The following is a 22,047-nucleotide window of genomic DNA, read 5'->3' on the forward strand; positions in this document are numbered from 1 at the left end:
GGGTTGCGAATGGAACTGAACACTGTGCAATTATCAGCGAACATCCCCATTTCTGACCTTACGATGGAGGGATGATCATTGATGAAGCAGCTGAAGATGGTTGGGCCTAGGACACTGCCCTGAGGAACTCCTGCAGCAATGCCCTGGGGCTGAGATGTTTGGTCTCCAACAACCACTACCATCTTCCTTTGTGCTAGGTATGACTTCAGCCACTGGAGAGTTTTCCCCCAATTCCCATTGACTTCAATTTTACTAGGGCTCCTCGGTGCCACACTCCGTCAAATGCTGCCTTGACCTGTTGCAAAGGGCTCTGTCTTTACATGAAAGTGTCTTGCAAACCTTTTTCCACTTGTTCCTAAACATGTGATGTAGTAGTGCAAATTGTATTGACGTGTAACATTGTGCACTATATGCTCGATATTACCACAGTGAAAATGATTTGGAGTCTTCCTGCTTGCCAAACAAAGATTCTCCAGATACTCTTTCTTGAAGAGAATCTTTGCATTTTAAATGTAATCCACAAAGACAAAATACTGACTTTGCATGGTAGCAGTGTTCTGCTCCAGGGAAAATTGAGACTAATATATTCTGACTGGGGAAGAAAAAAAACATTAATTTTTTTTAATGTGGAAATGTTCATCGTTTTATATGCTTGGGAACTTGACAAATGTGATACAAGATTCTTAGCATGATGCTGCATATGTGCTTAGGTATTTTGTACTGTAGCACTTGAGACATTTATTTTAGTGACAGCATGATGGTACACGCTGAACTTGGTGTCTTTCTTTCATTTCATAAACAAATATCCATGTATAAAGTAGTGATCACAGTCTACTTGCCTTTGGTTTAGAGCTGCCAGGATTCGTTACCATCTTCCAGTCTGATCCATTTGTGCTGTACCCAAGCTTGAACTTCCGCATATACACTTTATTCTCCCTCTGCTTTGCACCCTGAATGATCAGGCTCCGCACCTCTTTCTCCATTCCCAGGTCTATCTGTATCCATTCATTATTATAAGGTCGATGGACTGCTTGTAATGCCCAGCCTGCTCGACTGGTGAGAAGCCGAGCGTGTTCCGGACCCCAGTAACGGTCCATGGAGGATGAGGCCGTGATCTGGTTATCCGAGATGAGTCCAGATACCATTCCTAGCATTCCAGAGCAGGGGTAATCTGCAGGACAAAAGTTAATGATCATTAGAGAGGAATGAGGTAATACTTTATTATAAAGATATATAACATATGGAAAAACAATCTATCAGTAGTAGTGTTGTGATAGAGCAGTATGAAAAATTGTAACAAAAAAATTAACAGCCTTGAATTAAAGCAGCATGCAGCCCTATTGATAAATACATGGATGGCATATCTAGCTGTACATATTCTGTGGCATGGTATTTCTTCCTAACCAGTTACTTGAAGGCTAAATATTAAAGATTTGCCTCAAATGTGATAATGCAGTTGTGGGTAAGCATTAGTCATGGCAGGTATTTCCTGTCATTTTGACTTTTTTCAAGGCATCTCATCCTTAGTTCTGGTTTGCTGCATGGGCCAAGATCTCTGACTCCACTGAGACGGCTGAGAGAGGAGCACCTGGGCTGCTGCTCCTGCTATCAGACCCCCATGCTATCTGCTGCTTCTTCTCTTCTCATACATTAACAGGTTCAAGGCACATTTCTTTAGTTCTGACTGCTGATTGAGGTGCTCTTTATTAAATTTTGAGTACAGCCATTCTCCATGACAACGCTTCATTATGAGAAGAGTTACATTATATCTGGAGCTGTTTAAATGATTAATCGCATTGGAGCTTTGCAATATAAATGATAGTTCATTATGAATCAATTATATCTAAGCTTTTGTGTGTATATATAATTATATATTATGTAACAGTTCATAGAGGGAAGGGATTATATGAATTGTATATATATATAATTCTATCACAATTCACATAATCCCCCCCCTCTATGAACTGTTATACTGATTGATTGAGGTGGTCACAAACAGACTCTAATGAGAACAGGACCGTTGATAGTGTCTCAGGATGAACAGTGTAAAAATGGCCTTTACATTTCACTGTATTTGTTCCATGCTTCAGTATTGGCTCTTGGTGGCCCAGTCTGAGCTGCTAATCTGAAGTGTGTTCCTCATAACCTTCACACCAGTGCAGGAGATTATCATACAAGGAGAAAGTGATGTAATTAATACAGGACTGAGTAAAAGTTTAAGATTCTGACTGGCTAGCCAGCAGTCATAAATCCCTGAATTGAAGAATAACTTAGAAAATAGTAAACTAAGCAAATAAAAACCAAATCCAAGGCAAAAATGGAAGGCATCTGGCAGAAAGGCTTTGCAAAAGAGATTTCTTAGAACATGCCAAAATGATGGTTGACTTGTACATTAAAGATCACTGTGACATTATTTTTTTTTTGCCTCAGTATCCTCTTCGTTGCTCAGAGGGGATATTTCCAACATCAGCCAACCACCTATTACTTGTCGTGTACCTCTTTTCAGGAGAACAGGTTGATATCTGTTTTCCTCAGGAACAACTAGAAGTCAAATATGGCTTCCGAATAAAAGCCTTCAAAGATATGCTGCAGGTAATTGATGGTGTGAATGCGTTGTCTGATGTACATAGCCTTAATAAGGACACTTCCAATCCAGCATTGTGCAGGAGGTCCAATGCCAGCTATCAGATCCATAATGCGATGGCTAATTCCCAAGATCCAAACATGCCTGTTGTCCCCGTCAGTCATCTTCCTAGCACCTGATTGAGATTTCCAATTTGCACCTTATTGTGAGCAGTTTTATTCTATGGACCCACACCCACAAGGAATTGATTTGAGACTGCCTGGACACGAAGGATGCTGACCGTCTGCATTTCACGTGGACAGCTAGCATTGTCTGCAGGTTCGCTTCTGCTGAGGAAAGTCAGTGGGGGTGAATTTCCACGGGGGTTCTCCTGCTTGTCCGCCGTATGGCTGATGAGCAAGAGACCCCCTGCGAAAATTCACTCCCAGTGTTTTTACTGCCTCGAGAGTGTCACCCCAGAATGCCAAAGAGCCTTTTTGTGCGCATGCGCATATCTCCACGTGCTCATGTGCATATAATGGTCTCAGGTTTATATTGAGAGTTCTTTTTGCATTCTAGATAGTTTTTTTGAGTTGTCAGCTTTTTTGGGGGTTGTGTCAAGTTTTTTGAAGCTGACACATTTTGCAAATTTGCTATGCTGGCATGTATAAGACATGAGGCACATTTACAGCTGGCAGACAGAGGAGATTTTTACCCCATCAGCCTGGGCTGGATTCGAACCTGGAACCTAAGAAAGAAAGAACTTGCATTTATATGGCATTTTTAACAAACTCAGGATTTTCCAAAGTGTCTTACAGCCAATGAAGTATTTTGAAGTGTAGTTACTGTTGTAATGTAGGAACACGTGTCAGCGAATTTACAACAATGTCCTACAAACAAGCAATGAGCAAATGACCCGATGGTGATATTGGTTGAGGAGAAATGTGAACCAGGACACTGGGAGAACTCTCCTGCTCTTCTCCAAATAGGATCTTTTATTTACCTGAGAGGGCAAAGACCTCAATTTAACATCTCATCTGAAACATAGCACCTCGGACAGTGCAGCACCCCCTCAGTACTGCACTGAAGTTGCAGCCACGATTATGTGTTCAAGTCTCTGGAGCGGGGTTTGAACAAACAATCTGCTGGTCCAGAGGCAAGAGTGCTACCAATGAGCCAATGCTGACCTAGAGATGAAAGTGCAGTGGGATAACCAGCTGAATCATCCAGTTCAGTGGAAATTTTCATTTTTCTAATCATATACACAGAGTGGATCAGCGCAATAAAGCAGTTCTGTTTCAGTTACAAAGTTATCCGACAGTTCAGATCTCACAAATTATTCTAGGAATCAATTTTCAAAACATTAAAAGTCCCCTCAATGGACTCACTGGATGAGATTGTCGTCTACAATTAGACATTTACAGAAGCGTTACAACTTCCACAAACGCAAGAAAATAGTAAAGTAGCGCTGTTCTGAAAATATTCTGCAATATAATTGAGGACTCACATTGAGACTACAGTACAGAAACAGGCCATTCGACCCAATTGATCTATGCTGGCATTTATGCTCCACACAAGCCTTCTCTCTCCTTATTTCATCCACCCCTATCAGCATATCCTTCTATTCCTTTCTCCCTTGTGTGCTTATCTAGCTTCCTCTTAAATGCATCAATGCTATTTGCCTCATCTACTCCCTGTGATAGCACATTCCACATTCTTACCATTCTTTGGGTAAAGAAATTTCTCCTGAATTCCCTATTGGATTTATTAGTGACTATCTTATATTGATGGCCTCTAGTTTTGGACTCCTCCACAAGTGGCAACATTTTCTCTCTGTCCACCCTATCAAACCCTATCATTATCTTAAAGACCTCTATCAGGTTACCCCTCAGCCTTCTCTTTTCTAGAGGAAAGACCCCTAGCCTGTTCAGCCTTTTCTGATGGTTATATCCTCTCAGTTCTGGTATCATCCTTGTGGACTTGGATTCTTTCTACTCAGCTCCAGATAAGCCTACAGGCCAATGCTCTAACAAGTAGCTGGTCTTAGCTGGACAGTGGGAAGCTTACCAGTGCACTGTGTGGTAAGCTGAATACTTTTTAACTTGTTAAACTCCAGCGTACCCCATACATACTTGGAGGACCATGAGCCTTGGCTCTGCCAACCTATACCTAAACTCTCTGGGATTGGTCCAAATGGGGTGAGAGTGTGAACTCTGTATTAGGCAAACAAAAATTCTACGCTTGTAGATTTCTCTGTAGTTTGTTTCAGAGACTCTTAAACACGGTGAACGTTTTTTCCCCGTAGCAGATATTCAACTGACCATAATTCAACTGACTAGATAATTGCAGAAAACAGTTAACTCTTTGCAAGTAGAACCTGTGGTTTATCTGAGTGAACAAACCATTTTTAACAGTTAGCTTCTACACAAGCTAATTCCTTACCTGTGATCTTGCATCCGTATAGTTCGAACCGAAGTGCAACACCGTTCTCCCATGTCTGTGGTCTTATGCGAACATATCGTGTCAGGATTGTCTGAGGAAACTGCCTTATAACTATATCACTGGGATTGCTGTTACCTTGAAATATCTGCAAACATTAAAAAAGACCACAATTAGTTTAGGACCAAACCACAAGAGTACACATAAGGCAAGTTACTTAATTTTCGAATTTGCTTCGCTCTGCTCCACAATCACTCATGTCAGGTTATAGTCCCAAGGGCACTGGCAGTGCTTTGAGTGGCAACAACCCTCTGGGGTAAGGCGCCTGACGCTGGAGGAACATCTCAGCCAAGGTCAAGCCTGTTCTCACAATCAACATCCACACTTTCCAGTAGGGATCACTAGTTAGTAATGAGGAGCAGGAATCCTAGCTGTCTTTGCCCATCTCTGCACCAAAACATTAAGGCCAAATTGCAGTGCCCATTCCACGCCTTGGCTGACATCAGATAACTCATCACAGGGCAGGGATGGAATCTGGGACTGTCTTCGCAAGTACAGCTCAGCACCCACAATGCAATGCATTTACCCACACATAATGCAAAGTAAGTAATAACTTACTTACTTAGCACAAAGTAAGTTTTGTAATTAGTCATGTTTAAAAAAAATGACATTAATAATTACTGTCTAATTCTACAGTTGATAAAATGGGCACTAATAAAGTTAGAGAACTGAGGAGATGGGTGGCTCATTGAGTAAAAGGAAAGTTCCAGATATCTCTTCTACGTTGAGTTAAGTGAACTTAGCTGGGGCAGCAGTGGGCACGCAACAATTACCCTCATCTCCAGGCTACAAAGGGGAAATTCACCTGGGATTTCCAGTCCTAACTGCTATTCAGTTATCCATGCTGGGAAGTGTGTGTACTTGGATACTGGATGAGAACAGGATTGGGTTTGGCTGTGATGTCTCACATGATCAACAGACTGGGGTAGATGATTAACCTACCTGCCGGCCAGGCGTAAAACTGGCCTTACGGATCGACTGCCCACTTTAGAAACCATCTGACTTACATTTCCGTTGGAACCAATGAAAATTGAGCAGTTTCTAAAGCGGGCGGCCGATCCATAAGGCCAGTTTTACGCCCAGGCGGCAAGTTGAAAATCCATCCCATTGTGTTGACGGGCTACTGATTATGTGAGTCATCACATCCAAGCCAATCCTGTTCTCATCCAACATCCAGGTACACACAATGGATAGACCGGCATGTGGAACATGTAGACGAACTACCAGAGAGTTGTCAAACGTTATCAAACAAGAGTTGTTGATATGTTGATAGGGTGAGATGAAGTAAATCGAGTTGGAGGAGACTCATCTGGAGCAGAAACAAGGGCATAGACTGGTTAGGCCGAATGGCCTGTTTCTGTGCTGTAAATTCGATGAAATGTTCTGAAGCATAAGTCACTGTACTTAGGAGAGGAGGAAAGAAAAGGAGATAAAACTCAGGAAAGGAAAAATTTAGAGAATGTTTTTATTTTAACTTGGTGCCAGTACTAATTTTTGCTGTGTCTATTCTGTGGGGTTCTGTGGTTATTATAGATACTTCCAGTATTGCTCTGATGATCTAAAGCCTCAAACCAGGCCTAAGAAGAATGCGCTTCAATGCACCATACAATGCTTTGATAATCTCAATTTTTCATTCAATGTATCTCAGCTCAAACAGCAATTTTGCACTGTGGACTAAGACCTATTGAAGTTTACCCTTAGGCTAACATTTTTTTGTTTGAGATATTTAGCAGTCAGAGGTAAGAAATTAGATCTTTATCAGTCACCACCAAGACTTGATTTAAATTTTAGTCTCCAGAGGGGAGAACGGTGTTTAGGACTAAAATGGTTTCTTTGTACAATCAGCACTGAGGATTCTCAACATTTTTCATGTCTTTAGTGTGTTGTTGAAGTGTGATTACTTCAGGATATATTGTCCACTATCTTGAAGCTTTATCAGCTGTGGCGGAACTCAAATCCCAAGCTGGATAAAGATCTCTATTTATACTTAATTGTGTTCCTGCGGAGACGTGCAAGAAACTCCAACGGTTTACTTTTACTTCTATGGACAGCTGTAAATGATACTGGAGTAGTGAGGTGCAGTGCTAGTTCAATAAAATGGCAGCAATCATGTTAGCAGTCTTTTTGTTATAAATTAGAACAGAACGACCAGCTAATCATTTGCCTTTTCTTGATAAGGCAACACTCCAATGGATGAAGTAGTTAAAATTTACTATAATATAAAAATAGATATAATTAGGTCATTTGAAATGGAGCTCGAATAGATCATAATTTTTCTGAGCCATGGGTGATAGGGAGGGTGGGAGGACTGGTGCTTGACCTAGAGCATAAATAAGGCATATATAGAGGTCTTTACAATCAGATTTTACCAATTTTTGCTGATAAATTCCTAGATTTCGATGGGTTGGCTGATCAGTAAAAAACAATTCCTGCCCATTTCTCACCTGCAGAAACCACTGTTTTCCCTGATCCCAGTGGATCCTGAGATGAGCGCGCATCATACACAATGCGTGATGACACATGCACATAACGTGCACAATGATGTCATCGCATAATGCACATGCATCCTGGGACCTGATTTTCAGTGCAAAATTTTGGATGGGAAACAAATTAATTTGAGTCATTTGCTGATAATGCTTATAGGCCGCATAACAACAGGAAGAAAAAAATAAAATTGATCTTCCCAATCTCAAGCAACCTCAAAAAGATCGAACATTTCAGAAACGTCAAAGTGGAAAAGAATTTACTAAGTGAATAACCCAAGGGAGTACATTGTTTTGCTGCCAACCACAGACCCATCAAATTGAGACTGTATCCAACTGCTATGAATTTGCTCCTCAATGAATATGGAAAAAAATCTTTCAATGTATTGGACCTTATTATGCAGAATTATAGGGAGTCTCAAATATTGGGGTGCGGTAGTGTAGTGGTTATGTTACTGGACTAGTCAATCCAGAGGTATGGACTAATAAACCAGAGAATTTGAGTTCCAATCCCAATATGGCAGTTTGAGAATTTGAATTCAGCTTGAAAAGAAATCTGGAAATAAAAATTTGGTATCAGTAAAAGTGACCATGAAGCTGTTAGACTGTCATACAAACCCAACTAGTTCACTAACATCCTTTAGGGACTGAAACCTGCCATCCTTACCTGGTCTGGCCTACATGGGTCTCCAGTCCCACGCCAACACGGTTGACTCTTAAGTGGCCTAGCAAGCTCCCCACCACTACCTTTTCCGGGCAACTAGGGGTGGGCAATAAATGCTGGTCTTGATTTTAATGGAATGTAAATTGGATGGGTTCCAAAATGGGCAGGAGATTCACTCCACCAGATTACTGCCTATGCACTGAAGACAAAAATTTACCACAGAGTGAATAGAGAGAGTTCATTCAGACTATTTTTGAAAAAGAAATGATTAATTATAATCATGTCAGTTGGCTTATAATGTCAGCTTTACTCAATTGGTTGCAAGTTGAGTATGAAGGTTGTGAGTTTAAGCCCAACTCCAGACTTGAGCCCGTAACCCAGGCTGACATTTCAGTACAGTGCTAAGGGAGTAATGCATTGTTGGAGGTGCTGTCTTTGGATGCGATGTTGAAATAAAGCTCTATCCACCTGTTCAGGTGGATGAGGAAGATCCCAAGGCACTAAGGTACTATCCAAAGAGGAGCAGGGAATTCTCCTGGTGTCCTGGTCATACACCTCCCTCAACCAACACCAACATTTCCATATTCCAAAGCAGGCAGCATGAATTTCACATAAAGAGGATGGCACTTGTACTTTACAGCAGACTGCTACACCCAGGGATTATTTAAAACAATTTCCATTTAATATTGATGTGTTTGAAAATAATTCAAATTGATTAAACAGTCCCATTGACTCTTCTCACACAATAAAGTGATTTTGAGTTTCACATGAAAGCTTTTAACTCTCGAGTATGCAACAAGACCTCTTAAACTGTTTTAAGATAAATTTTGGTAATAATTTAATCATTACTGCATATAAGATTTCAGTTGAGATTACCTTTCATTTGATTACATTTAAGTTAAGGGTTTACTGGTGGCATGAGTTTGTTTAACCAAAAGGATTAGAAAATAAGCTGTTTAACTATTCAGATTCGAGCCTCGGATTCTTTTAAATGCGTTAATGCCTCTGTTAAAACAGCAGACAAAGGGAGGTCATGTGAATGCATTAAGTACCCATGGACTAATATTAGCAACAGTCATTTCCAGGTATATATTGTAGAGATGTGATCAGTTTTAAATCAAGGTGCCGTTCTTCAGCAAACGTTCCTTGTTAATGATTTTATGTTCTCATACTTAGAAATCTGATGGACTCTTGTAGTAAGGAAGAGTGAATAACTCCTGTTAGTTAAATTGATTGAGTGTTCTTTGCTGTAGTCCAAAATGGCTGATTTCCAATCTTAATAATAACACCCTTCCATGGCCCACCAATGAAGTAATGTCCCTACATACACATTTGTAAGAAAAAAATTATCAGGGTAACAAGATATTGACAATTTAAACCATTAAGTGTAAAATCTGGACATATTGTATTCTTATCTCCAGAGAATAAGAAATTGTAGCTCCACAGGTCTTGTCAAAATACGTGTTCAAACTTGTTAAATTCTTCCTTGATTGCCAGACATCTGGACCCCATTCTCAGCCCCATGCCTTTTTTCTTCCATGTCATGCTTGGTCTCCAAAGGCTGGATTTCAAATCAACTGGTGCTGTGGGCATTCAGAGATCTAAAAGGCCAATGTACCACCACTAAAAAATTGGCCTTGTTTGGACTGGTCTCCATGCCTTGATAAACTGGCTTGCTAGTTCTTTGATCGTGAAAAAAAATGGCCTCATGTCTGCTAGTACAGAAGACCAAAAGGACACAGAATCAGAATTATGTTTCTCCATTCTGTCTTAAGAGAACTGTCCAGATCCCAATAATTCCAGGCTCTTTCATTTGATGATAAAGGAATGTCCTGCTGTAGTTTTCCTAGTGCAGCTGCATAGGCTTGGCATTAATGACTGCACTTGACCAAGGAGGAGTTCAGTAGCCAACCAACTAACACTTTCCCGATGTAGTAGTGGTTGGTTAAGAGGCTTCATTTCAGATCAAGTGCACACTTCTTCTCTGTGGTGCTTAGATTATTACAAACATTATGATCTTTGATAATGACACTGACGTGAATCGTGAGGTAACGAATCTTGGATCTATTGTCTTACCTTCCCAATGTTTACTGACTGGCTTTATCATCTAGTGACAACTTACAACATAAACAACTTGCATTTATATAGCACCTTTAACGTAGTAAAACGTCCCAAAGTGCTTCACAGGAGCATAATCAAACAAAATTTGACACCAAGCCACATAAGGAGATATTAGGACAAGTGACCGAATGTTTGGCCACAGAGGTGGGTTTAAGGAGCATCCTAAAGGAGGAGAGATGGGCGGAGAGGTTTAAGGAGGGAAATCCAGTGCTTAGGGCCTAGGCAGCTGAAGGCACAGCCGCCAATGGTTGAGTGATGAAAATCAGGGATGCACAAGAGAATTGGAGGAGAACTTAGTGTGTTTCTTGTACTTAATCACAAAAGGACAGGGTCTCTTCTGTTATTCTAGACTTAATCAGCTTCCTGAGCCCTTTCTCTAATTGACCTTTTCTGAAAATATTGGCAAAATCCACACAATGTAAATTCATGATCTGATGAAAGAGACTAATTAAGTCTGTCAGCAATAGAAAAGACTTTCTGGCAGTCGACGCTGATTTGAAGTCAGGACTGACTGTGAGTTAAGATCTCTGAATAAAATTCAGAGTTGAACTTGAAACTCACTTGTGTATAATTATTGACTACCTTACGGGCTGAAAATCTATGTGATATGTGATGTTGTCTCACAGACAAATGTTTTCTTTCTTGTTCGTGCAAGAAGTATAAATGTGGCTGATCCTGACGAGTGGAGGAAAATAACATTTAAGGATGATTTTGTGGGGGGGAGGGGGTGGGGGTGGGGGTGACCATTGCAGATTATGGGAAGAGGGCACCATGTGATTCCAGCTAGACAAAGACTTAAAGTGACAGACACCTGAGGTATGTCCCCCATTGATATTACTGACCATACTGATAGCCTATTGAAGAAAGTAAGTGAAAACTAACATTAGAGAAGGGTGAGCTTCTCCTTCCTATTAAGTGGAAGGTCATTTTCTGAGATTACATATTGGGTTTTCAATTTTTGGGGCAATTTGTGCAGAATACATTTCCAGATATCTTATATTTCAAAATTTATAGTGTAAAAGCATTCAACCATTATTGGTTGTAAAAAATACAAATCACTCTTCATGGCTAATTGTTGTGCTCAGAATGTTAGGCCTGAGTTGTCAGGAGGAGGGGTGGTGGGAGGGCTAATCCACTTGCTTCACACAAGTTACTTATTCATATACCATTAACCGAAAAATCGCACATTTAGCTTATTTTTTCTTCTTGTTTGGATCCAATATATGAACCTTTCCAGTGTGGGGATCTGGAGGATTCTAGCTTCAGTTGGTCAGATTTATCTTACAGCAACTTTTCCAACCATGAAGGATGCTTTACTTCAGGATGTTAAGGAGCAGCAGTTCATGCTACCTTCACAGACATGGATGAAAGACGAATTTTGTCTTTTAAAGTTAGGGTTTCAAGGAACAATCAACAGGTTGAATTGCAACTTTTTTATCGCGCATTTATTTTCCAAGAGAGAACTTTTTCGACACGTTTAAAGTAAAAGTTTTTTTGTTTCAACAGCATACCTTTTGCTTATTCCTTTCCTTCACAGTTATCCAGTCCTCCCCATTGGAACTCACATCCACTTTGTAGGTTTTGATGAAATACATCCGCTGAGTTTCTTTGGAGACAGCACCTTGCGTTGCTATTGCAGAAATGTGCTGCAGAAACCCCAGGTCCACCTGCAGCATTTCAAAACCATCCAGAGCTTGTTAGAGATTATTATAACTTGTTACATCACACAATAGCACTGGTCATCTAGTAAGGAAAAAATATTAATACAGCACCAACTCTTATTAATGTTTCCAAGCAGTCAAGTGAAGTTTTAAATATTAAAACAAAACTGTCTGCTGGTGCAGAAATAAGAGTTTATATTTTTTACTCGTGTATGTTTGGTATGGTTTTGTGCAATCACCTGGCTGAATATAGAGTGAGGTACTGTACAATGTTTATGTGTTTATGTTCAGTATGTGCTTCTGTAACTAAACTATTCATTCACTAGAAACCCTGATTTATTTATTCATGAATTCACTGTTAGTTTAATTGTCAGTTATGTGAGGGCTCCATGACCTTTTTTTTTAACTGACATCAATGTGCCGTAGATGAAATCTACCCAGATTATTTATGTAAGAAGGTCACTCAAGATTTTTAGCTGGAGCTAGGCTCAGCTGTCTGGTTCAACTAAAGCTGAAGCAGTTCATGAACTCAAAATGAAAGGCACATTCCAAAAGGTTGGACAGATATCCCACCACTGGAATAATCTAGCTTCACATCTGTCTCTTTTATATTAAAAGTCACCTTTTAGCAGCTGAGAAAAGAAGATCCATAATAACAAAACCTGCTCCTAATCAGCTCCCCTTAAGATAAGGGAAGAGCAATATAGAAGAATGTGGCCATGGGGAGGGCACAACAACGGAATGGGAAACATTAAACACAATGTGACTTTTGTATTATAATGCAGGTACATGCCATGTTGCACCTACATGTTGATGAAAGTGTATTGTTCTGTTTTTATTTCTTTTTATTCACTGTCTCCTCAAATTCTCCTCAAATTTGCCGAGAGAAGGAGTTTAGTGGGAGTCTTGCTTCTGGCTGAGATGTGTGAGTCACACATCTGGTCATGATTTGAATTCACATACAAGGGAAATGAAACATAAATGCTACTGATTCCTTTCCTTTGCAGGGTTCAAGATGTAACATAATGTTAACTAACCCAACTGTATAAGAGAACGCAGCTCAGTCAACAAACCCTGAAGATGCATCATTTTCTTTGAACACAAACTTTTGTAATGCAGGGGAACTGAATTGTAAGTGCAATGTAATAGGAGCTAATAAAGATATTTGTGGTTTGGCCAAGTGGATAATCCATCACCTTGACACAGTAGGTACTGAACTAAAGATGTTTTATGTAGTGGTGCCTCACAGCAGTTAGCTTTTATATAGTCACTCAAATATGAGCTGGACTCCATTTATTTTTTGAATTTTTGGAAGAATTCCTGTTTGTGTGCTGAATTTTCTTTGCCTGATGCATCATGCAAGTTTGATTTTTAGAGCTTTCAACTGTTCAAGAATATGTCTGAAAATTAAAATGGGGAATTTCAAATGAGAGAATGAAATCATCGTACCTCTTTTAGCATTGTCTGAATCACTTATTCCATGTTCTTAACTCTTAACCACCACAGCCACATACACGAATGCATTATTTTTTTAGCTGGGCGGGTGGCTGAATAGGTCATAGACTCCTCTTTAACTTCTGACCCCTTTTTGCCATTCCAAAATGCAACTAATAGGAGTTGCATTTAGCATAGGGCAATTTGTCTTCATGGCTGCTCCACTTAGTGGCCAAGATAATAAGGGACAAGATTTGTCACACATCCGGTGAATGGATTAAAGTGTTAAAGGGGTGTTATCACCTCAGCAGGGGGTCTGACAACCTTTGCCTGGCTTGAAAACTCCAATGCTGCACTGCCATTTTGGAAGCCATGGCAACTTTGTTCATGCAGCAGGTGCAGTATTTACAACATGGCCTTTAAATCTCTGCCTTAACTTTCAAAAAGTACTTTTTTATTTTGTTCTTGGGCTGTGGGTGAGGCTGGCAAAGCTGCACTTTATTGCCCATCCCTAGTTACCCTGAGAAGGAGGTGATGGGCCTTCTCCTTGAACTGTTGCTAGTCCTTGTGCCAATGGTGCTGCCATGCTTGTGTTAGATAGGGAATTCCAGGATTGTGACCCAGCAACAATGAAGGATTGGCACTATATGCTCAAGTCAGGATAGTGTGTGACTTGGAGATGATGGTGTTCCCATATGCCTGCTTCTCTTGTTGTTCTCAGTGGTAGAGGTCTCGGGATTGGGAAGTGCTGTGGAAGTAATCTTAGCGACTTGCTACAGTGTATCCTGTAGATTGTAGGTATCGCAGCTACAGTACCCTGGTGGTGGATATTGAATTCAGCGGCAGAAGTGCCAGCTGCTGAAATATAATCATTTGATTGCTACCACATTGTTACAATCTTCTACAACTTGCTAAATTGCCTTTCAAGGCAATGCACCAGTTATGGCAAAAAAAAGGGAAAATGCCGAGAATTTTTTTTACGCAGCGAGTTGTTATGTTCTGGAATTCACTGCCTGAAAGGGTGGTGGCAGCAGATTCAATAATAACTTTCAAAAGGCAATTGGTTATATACTTGAAAATGAAACATTTGCAGGGCTATGGGGAAAGAGCAGGGGAGTAGAACTAATTGGATAGTTCTTTCAAAGAGCTGGCACAGGCCGAATGACCTCCTTCTGTGCTGTACGATTCTATGACTACATGATTAGAAAGCCTATTATTAACCAGCAAGATTTAAAAAAATTATTTATGTTTCCCTCGTTTCCACCCAATTCCTTCAACTAAGGAAGTCCTCCCCAGATAGCTGTGTAGTACTCCATCTAACGGTTCAACTGAAGCTAAAGGAAGCCAGATAAAGTTAAACGTTGAGGCTTGGAGTCGACCTCAAGCTCCTCTGGGCTGGGATTAGAACAGCCTACTGGGCCATCTCACTGCTGAAACTTGAATCACTGTGATGTGAACAAACAATTTAAACTCTATATTACTGAGCCACGAAGAAGAAAAATTACTGTTACTATTGCTTTTTTTGAAACAGTGAAAATGCAAACCAAAATGTGCCAGCGTACTCAATGGCAGAATGTTAGAACCTGGGTTCATATCTGCGATCCTCCATACTCTGGATTGGCACCATCATCTGTGAGGATGGGAAAAGCCTTTGACTGGAGGCCAGGCATCTTGTTACAAAAGAAGAAAAATCAGAGAGCGCACCGTCACAGGCTGTTCTTGTGCATTTCCAAGCAAGCAATCTGAAAACAGCATTGGTGAAGGGCAGGGAAAAGATCACCTGTCTTTACTCAGTGAGAAACAATGTGTGGTGACCCAAGAGAGAGAAAAAGAGAAATAGAAGGAAGTCTGACTCTCAAAAAGTGGTCCTTAAAGGATTAAATTCACAAACACCCACCAGAATAGGCGTAGGAGTAAATTGCTTGTGAAATATGAAATGCTGCGATATGCTTTGGCTATGTAGGGAAAGGGATGACTAGGAAAATCTATTTCATCCAAACTTCCACTGGTGTAGTGAAACAAGATTCATCTGGATGTCAGAATAAATCAACTTGGGATTTCCTCAAGCTTCCAGCATCCTGCTCTCTGGAAAGCTTTCCAGTCGTATCAAATTCCTGCACAGGACTTAGTTCATCTTACAGTCCTTAAAGATACGACATCCCTTTTGCGCAGCCTAGATTTGGAAGCTATCAGATATCAAACTCGAACATTAGTCTTTCTCGTTTGCTTATCATAAGCTTGTCATTGATGTTTGAAGACATATCAATAACTTTAGCCAAAGAAGGTAGCAGTTGTTCTGTGAATTTCCGGTTTGAAGAACATTTCGTTTTACCGTGAATTGGTTTGTAATGGAAGCTTAAAAATAGAGGATTTTAAACACTTTTGGGGTAGAAAGTTTTGTGCCTGTTTTCCTGGGAAGAAAACAAACGCAAGAATGACCAATTTTGGGGCACACCCGATCAGCGCCTGCGTTGCAAGTGCTGGCATGTTGATGTAGGCAGCTTTGCAGGCCTTCCGGGCGGCCGCCTAAAACTGTTGTTCGGCCCCTGGCGTATGTTAATTAGGGGCCTAACATCCGTTGAAGGACCCCTCTGTAAAATGAGTTTACTATGAATGGAGCATGTGCTGGGCCTGTCCCGCTCAGAATTCTTCAGCCAAGGAAAGGTACGTGTTTTTTTAACATTTAAATTTAATTTTAGATTACAACACATTTTGGCCAAATATAAAAACATGTAGGATCCAGGTAGGCATTGAAATTGAAAACTAAGTTGGTGAAAATCTCGCAAGATTTTAAACTCCTTGGTCTAGATTCCTTCTGCAATGATCTCATAATGCTACCGACACCATTATTAGTGTAAAAGGCCATGTTCCTTCTGATCAATGCACAATCAGTATCCTTCATCGAGCAACAACTGCCTACTTCTTTGAAGCTACACAGCATCGATAGATTTCTAAAAACTATTTGAAGTAGGGAATTACATTTGTTGCACCCATTCAGAGATATTTTTTCTTCAAAAATATAACACTGACAGGCTGATAAAAGGGAGGTGGTCTCTTTCAGGTTTCTTCAGATGAAAGGGAGTATATTGGATGCAGTGTTTCATGTTTATTGCCTACTTATACTAAAAGGGCACTGTATTGATGAAGAGGTGTGTGGCTGGGCAGGGAGAAGAGTCAAAAGAGATGTCTCATGATGACGTTACATTGTCGCTGGGTCAAAATCCTGGAACTCCCTACCTAACAACATTGTTGGAGCACCTTCGCCAAACGGGCTACAGCGGTTCAAGAAGGCGACTCACCATCACCATCTTCTCAAGGGCAACTAGAGATGGGCAATAAATGCCGGCCTTGCCAGCAACGCTCACATCCCGCAAATTAATTTTTAAAAAACACACAAGTGGCATAATGGCATATTTTGATGTAATCTGTCATTACATGTGCGTTTGTAAACAAATTTTAAAAAGAGTAGGCAAACATTTTTTCCAAAGATGGTATCCCTTTAAATAGCATTGGTGTAGCTGGAAAAATGCAGTTCCACAACCGCACACATTGAACAAATTAGTTGTGGGAAAGGACATAACAAATTAAAAACTCAGTTTCCAAAATGCTGCATAAATAGCCGACAGTAAAAATAAAAACATAGAAAATAGGAGCAGGAGTAGGCCATTCTGTCCTTCCAGCCTGCACCGCCATTCGGTATGATCATGGCTGATCCTCTATCTCAATATCATATTCCCGCGCTCTCCCCATACCCCTTGATGCCTTCTGTGTCTAGAAATCTATCTATCTCCATCTTAAATATATTCAGTGACTTGGCCTCCACAGCCTTCTGAGTGAAGAAATTTCTCCTCATCTCAGTCCTAAATGTCCTACCCCATATCCTGAGACTGTGACCCTAAAGAAATGATAATCCTCTGGCATGTCAAGAATGGCCTTCAATCAGAATCAATATAGAATAATTCAATAATGAATTTCAGGACTACCCTTCCTTGGGCCTCCAGTATAGGATTAATAATAATGGTGCTTTAAATTATAAAGTCAATACAAAAAGCAGAATTAGACCTTAAACTAAAAACAGATGTGGGACCTCTTACCCTGACAGCTGATTGGTTCTGGGGATTAGGCCTGGCTGTGAGATTAGAGCTATTAAGAGTCTTTGTTCTTTGAGATATGAATAAATAAAAAGACATTTAACTTTCCCTGTAAAATTACTTGGCTCAGTTTAAAAAATGGCTAACCTATGCACGGAGACACTATTTTAGATAATTATACTGTTTCTGATGCCAGAGCTGTTGCAAAATGATTTAAAGGACTGCTGTCATCCGAGTGGGTAGATTTGGAACAGGCTGCATTCCCCAGCAATAGTCTGAAACCTCACTGCCGCACCGCCACATTGGGCATGACAATCAGCTCATGAGGCATCAGATAATGTGAATTGTTAAAAATATATATAATTTTAATGAATATTAAGGTACAACTGAGGGCAGGGTACGATCAGTGATGTGATGACATCACCACCATCCACAGTGCCACCGTGTCTACCTATAAAGAAGGCTGACCGTGCTTAAAGACTTTGGGGGTGATTTTCCACAGGGGGCCTCCCGATCGTCCGCAGAAAAGCCGTGGAAACCCTAGGAAAACTGCATTAGCGCATTTTTCCGGGGTTTCTGTGGCTAAGCGTCAAAGTTCTGTCGGATGATCGGGAGAACCCCTGCGTAACTTCACCCTCGCTGTACTGTGAAGTAGCTGATTTTTGAATAGTGCCGATACTGACACCCACACACTTCCCAGGGGCACGTTTGCCTGTCTCGGTCAAATTTAAGAATTTTCAGACAGAAAATTCCCGGTGGAAATAATGTCTGTTCTTTTCCAAAGGCAGAAAAATATCATGTTATGTCCTTTTATCTTTGGGATTATTCTTCACAGCACAATTTACAAAAAAACCCCCTAACTTTTAGTCTTTCCTCCTCTAACTGTGGCTTGTCTTGTATTTATAATCACATTCAGATCTAGGCAATAAAACTTGTCAGCGTCACCTCAGGCCTCAAGTTCATTGCTGCTGCTGTTTATTGCAATGGGTCACTCGAAAGTAGCTTAGCAAAGGGTACTTTGGCCTTGATATTAAACCCCCACACGACGGGCGGGAGAGGATTTAAAATTTTAAAATCGGGGAACACGTCCCCAACCAGCCGCGTATGTGCCTGCCGCCATTTTTACGGCGGCGGGTTGTGTCATGGAGAGGCGGGACACTTCATTATCATATTTAAATCAGGCTTCCACATTGCAGTTGGGAGCTTGATTTAAATTTAACAACAAACCCAGCAGCGAAATGAAGGTGAGAGCAGCCGGCCAGCCTGCCGATCTAGCATAAATATTGGGGCCTTTGTCTCTCTCTTTCTGTACAGATTGTGCGTGTAAATGTATATACGAGAGTTGGTATAACATGCAATCAAATAATCCATTAGGTCAACAGCCCCTTTTTCAAATCACTGTTACTCCATGACCAACATAATTTTGCACTTCACATTCATTTTCACTTCATAGAAATAAATAGAAATTACAACACAGAAACAGGCCATTCGGCCCAACCAGTCTGTGACGGCATTTACCCTCCACAAGCGCAAATAATCTTAATTACATTTACCCGACCTGTTCCCATATTCCTTCATCCACTTTTCCTTCATCCACCTCTCCAATCTAATTTTGAATGTAAACATAATTTCTGCCTCAGCCACTAATCCTGGGAACAGCCTGCTTCTGGCTATCTTTTCCCTTCCAACCAATTTTTAATCCCATTTGCTATTCTCCCTCTAATTCCATACCCCTTAATCTTCTCTAATAATTTCCTTTTCAAAAGCTTTCCTAAAGTCCACGTACACTACAATCACTGCATTTCCCCCATCTACCATGTCTATTACCTCCTCAAAAAATTCTTTGAGGTTTGCCAAGCACGATCATCATTTTTGAAATTCACGCAGGCTATTTCTAACTATTTTCTCATTTTCTAGAAACATGGTAATTTCATAATTAATTAAAGGTTCAAAAATTTTCCCTATGTTAAATGGTAAAATGACAGAATTGAAGTCAATGAAAATAAAAATCAGGAGAGTTGTAAAACAGGCTGCCGATTCACTATCATCTGTTTTTTCACTATCGCACAAAGTCAAAATGACCCCCATTATGTGATGGAACCGTAAACACATTCTCTTTTGATACGTTTACGATGTCACTACAGATAGCGAGCGGACAGAGCAACTCTTCCCCGGAGCTGATGTGGAAAGTGATAAAACGTCACATTGTACGGGCAGAGTAGAGATAGTTTTATTTTGTATCAGTGTCACCAGTACCTGATCTGGGAGTGCTTGATGCTGACTTTAGATCACCCATGTCCCAGCACTGACATTCCTCAATGCGATGAACAAAAAATTTGCCCAATTAAAACAGACAAAAAAAATGGAATTGATAACAGCATGCAGGCATATTGCATTCTGTCAGTACATCTACTAGGGAGGAAACTGCACAAGGAATTTTCCATTGGCCCCAGTTTTGTGACTGTGATAGTAGGAAATTACCAGCTCAGAAGATTTGTTTGATGTTCAGATTAAAGAAACGCATTTTACTCTGTAGTTCAAAGCTGGAAATTCTCCTCAGCTGCAAGCCTTCTCGAATAACAGCAGGGAAAATGACCTTATTTTACGAATGACATTCTGAGCGAAGTGAAATCTCATCATTGTGTTTACCTGTATCCATTCTTTGCTGGAGTCCTCTGCCGGTGTCCATGCGTTTTCATGGTAATTTAGTCTCGATCTTTCTGAGGACCAGTATAAATTATAATTGCTGGAACTCAAAATTTGATCTGCGTGAATCTTGCCCGATTCCATGCCAAGTGATTCATTACAGTGAATCTCTGGAAAAAAAACAAGAAAACACAATAATATAAAATATTTCATCACATCTTAATAGTGGAACTAAGTGGATAGCTCTTCCAAAGAGCCGGCACAGGCATGATGGGGCGAATGGCCTCCTTCTGTTCTGTATGATTCTATCTCTGAGACTGATTGTTTCCTTTTTTACATTATTAAATTCAAATTTGCTGTAAAAATTCTAAAGTGTGTTTTGAATTCCGTTTATAATTTTTCCCCCTCAGTTTTCTCTGCTCCTTTCTTCATTGCACTGATTCTCACAGGAGTGCAGATATGAACTGTCCTCTGGCACCTTGCCCGTGGCCATTCTTCATCTGCGCGCCTAGATAATGGTTGGGAAAGCCCTTGGAGCTGCTCTCGCTCCGATGCCGTTGCTTCACCAGAAGCATATCGGTAACCTCGTTGATGCGCGTAAACGAGGTTTCCTCCGCACATCCGGTGAAGTAACGGAGGCCGAGTGGGAGCAGCTCCATGGAACTTCCTGACCAATGTGTCTTGGTTGATTGTTTGTGGGGAGCTTTAGAGCTGAGCTTGAACAGGTTCGCATTCAACATCCCCAACTACACGTTCCAGCAGGGAAGTGCTCTCCTGGCTGGCCTCAACCTCTTGAAACCCCCATAAACTTAAGCTCATCCAAAACTCTTCTGTCATTATCCTAACTTGCACCAATTCCCGTTCACCCATCACCCCTGTGCTTGCTGACCTACATTCTCTCCTGGTCCAGTAATGACTCAATTTTAAAATTCTCATCCTCGTGTTCAAATGCCTCTTTGACCTCGATCATCCCTATCTCTGTAACCACCTCCAGCCTTACAACCCACCAAGAACTGTGCATTCCTCCAACTCTGACATCCTGTGCATCCCCCACTTCCTTCGCCCCACCGTTGGTAGCCGTGCCTTCAGTCGTCTAGGCCTTAAGCTCTGGAATTCCCTCCTTAAACCTCTCCACATCTCCACCGTCCTCTCCTCCTTTAAGATCCTCCTTAAAACCTACCTCTTTGACCAAGCTTTTGGTCACCAGTTCTAATGTCTCCTTCTTTGGCTCGGTGTCAATTTTTTTTGTCTGATTATGCTCCTGTGATGCGCCTTGGGACGTTTTACTACGTTAAAGGTGCTATCTAAAAGCCCATTGTTGTTGTTGTTGTTGTGCTGGATAGCGATCAAGAGCAAGAACCATGAATGACTTTCCCTTCCCTAGCTCAGGGACATAGAAGCCAATTGTAGCACAACTACTACTGACCCAACTGAGATCAGTCAACACATACTCCGTTACTTCACTGGATGTGCAGAGGAAACCTCGTTTACGCACATCTTCAGCCAGAAGTGCTGAGTGGATGATCCATCTCGGCCTCCTCCCGATGTCTCCACCATCACAGAAGCCAGTCTTCAGCCAAATCGATTCATTCTATGCGATATCAAGAAATGGCTGAGTGCACCGGAAACAGCAAAGGCTATGGGCCCCGACAACATCCCTGCTGTCGTGCTGAAGACTTTTGCTCCAGAACTAGCTGAGCCTCGAGCCAAGCTGTTCCAGTACAGCTACAACACTGGCATCTACCCGACAATGTGGAAAATTGCCCAGGTATGTCCTGTCCGCAAAAAGCAGGACAAATCCAATCCGGCCAATTACTGCCCCATCAGTCCACTCTCAATCATCAGCAAAGTGATGGAAGGTGTCGTCGACAGTGCTATCAAGCGG

The 22,047-nt window shown here is 41.0% G+C and overlaps 1 protein-coding gene across 3 annotated transcripts in view; it reads right to left on the reverse strand.

Moving 5' to 3' along the window:
• nrp1a (neuropilin 1a) overlaps nt 1–22,047 on the reverse strand; it is a 165,739-nt gene that overhangs the window by 40,523 nt on the left and 103,169 nt on the right. For all 3 annotated transcript variants that reach the window (XM_068007591.1, XM_068007576.1, XM_068007585.1), the window contains exons 7-10: nt 20,166–20,332; nt 11,842–11,997; nt 5,006–5,150; nt 840–1,171 (exon numbers count right to left, since the gene is read on the reverse strand). In XM_068007591.1, the coding sequence (XP_067863692.1) occupies nt 840–1,171; nt 5,006–5,150; nt 11,842–11,997; nt 20,166–20,332 (800 nt within the window). The remainder of the gene's footprint in view (nt 1–839; nt 1,172–5,005; nt 5,151–11,841; nt 11,998–20,165; nt 20,333–22,047) is intronic.

The sequence above is a fragment of the Heptranchias perlo genome, chromosome 2 (assembly GCF_035084215.1).
Source record: "Heptranchias perlo isolate sHepPer1 chromosome 2, sHepPer1.hap1, whole genome shotgun sequence".
Taxonomy (NCBI): Eukaryota; Metazoa; Chordata; class Chondrichthyes; order Hexanchiformes; family Hexanchidae; genus Heptranchias; species Heptranchias perlo.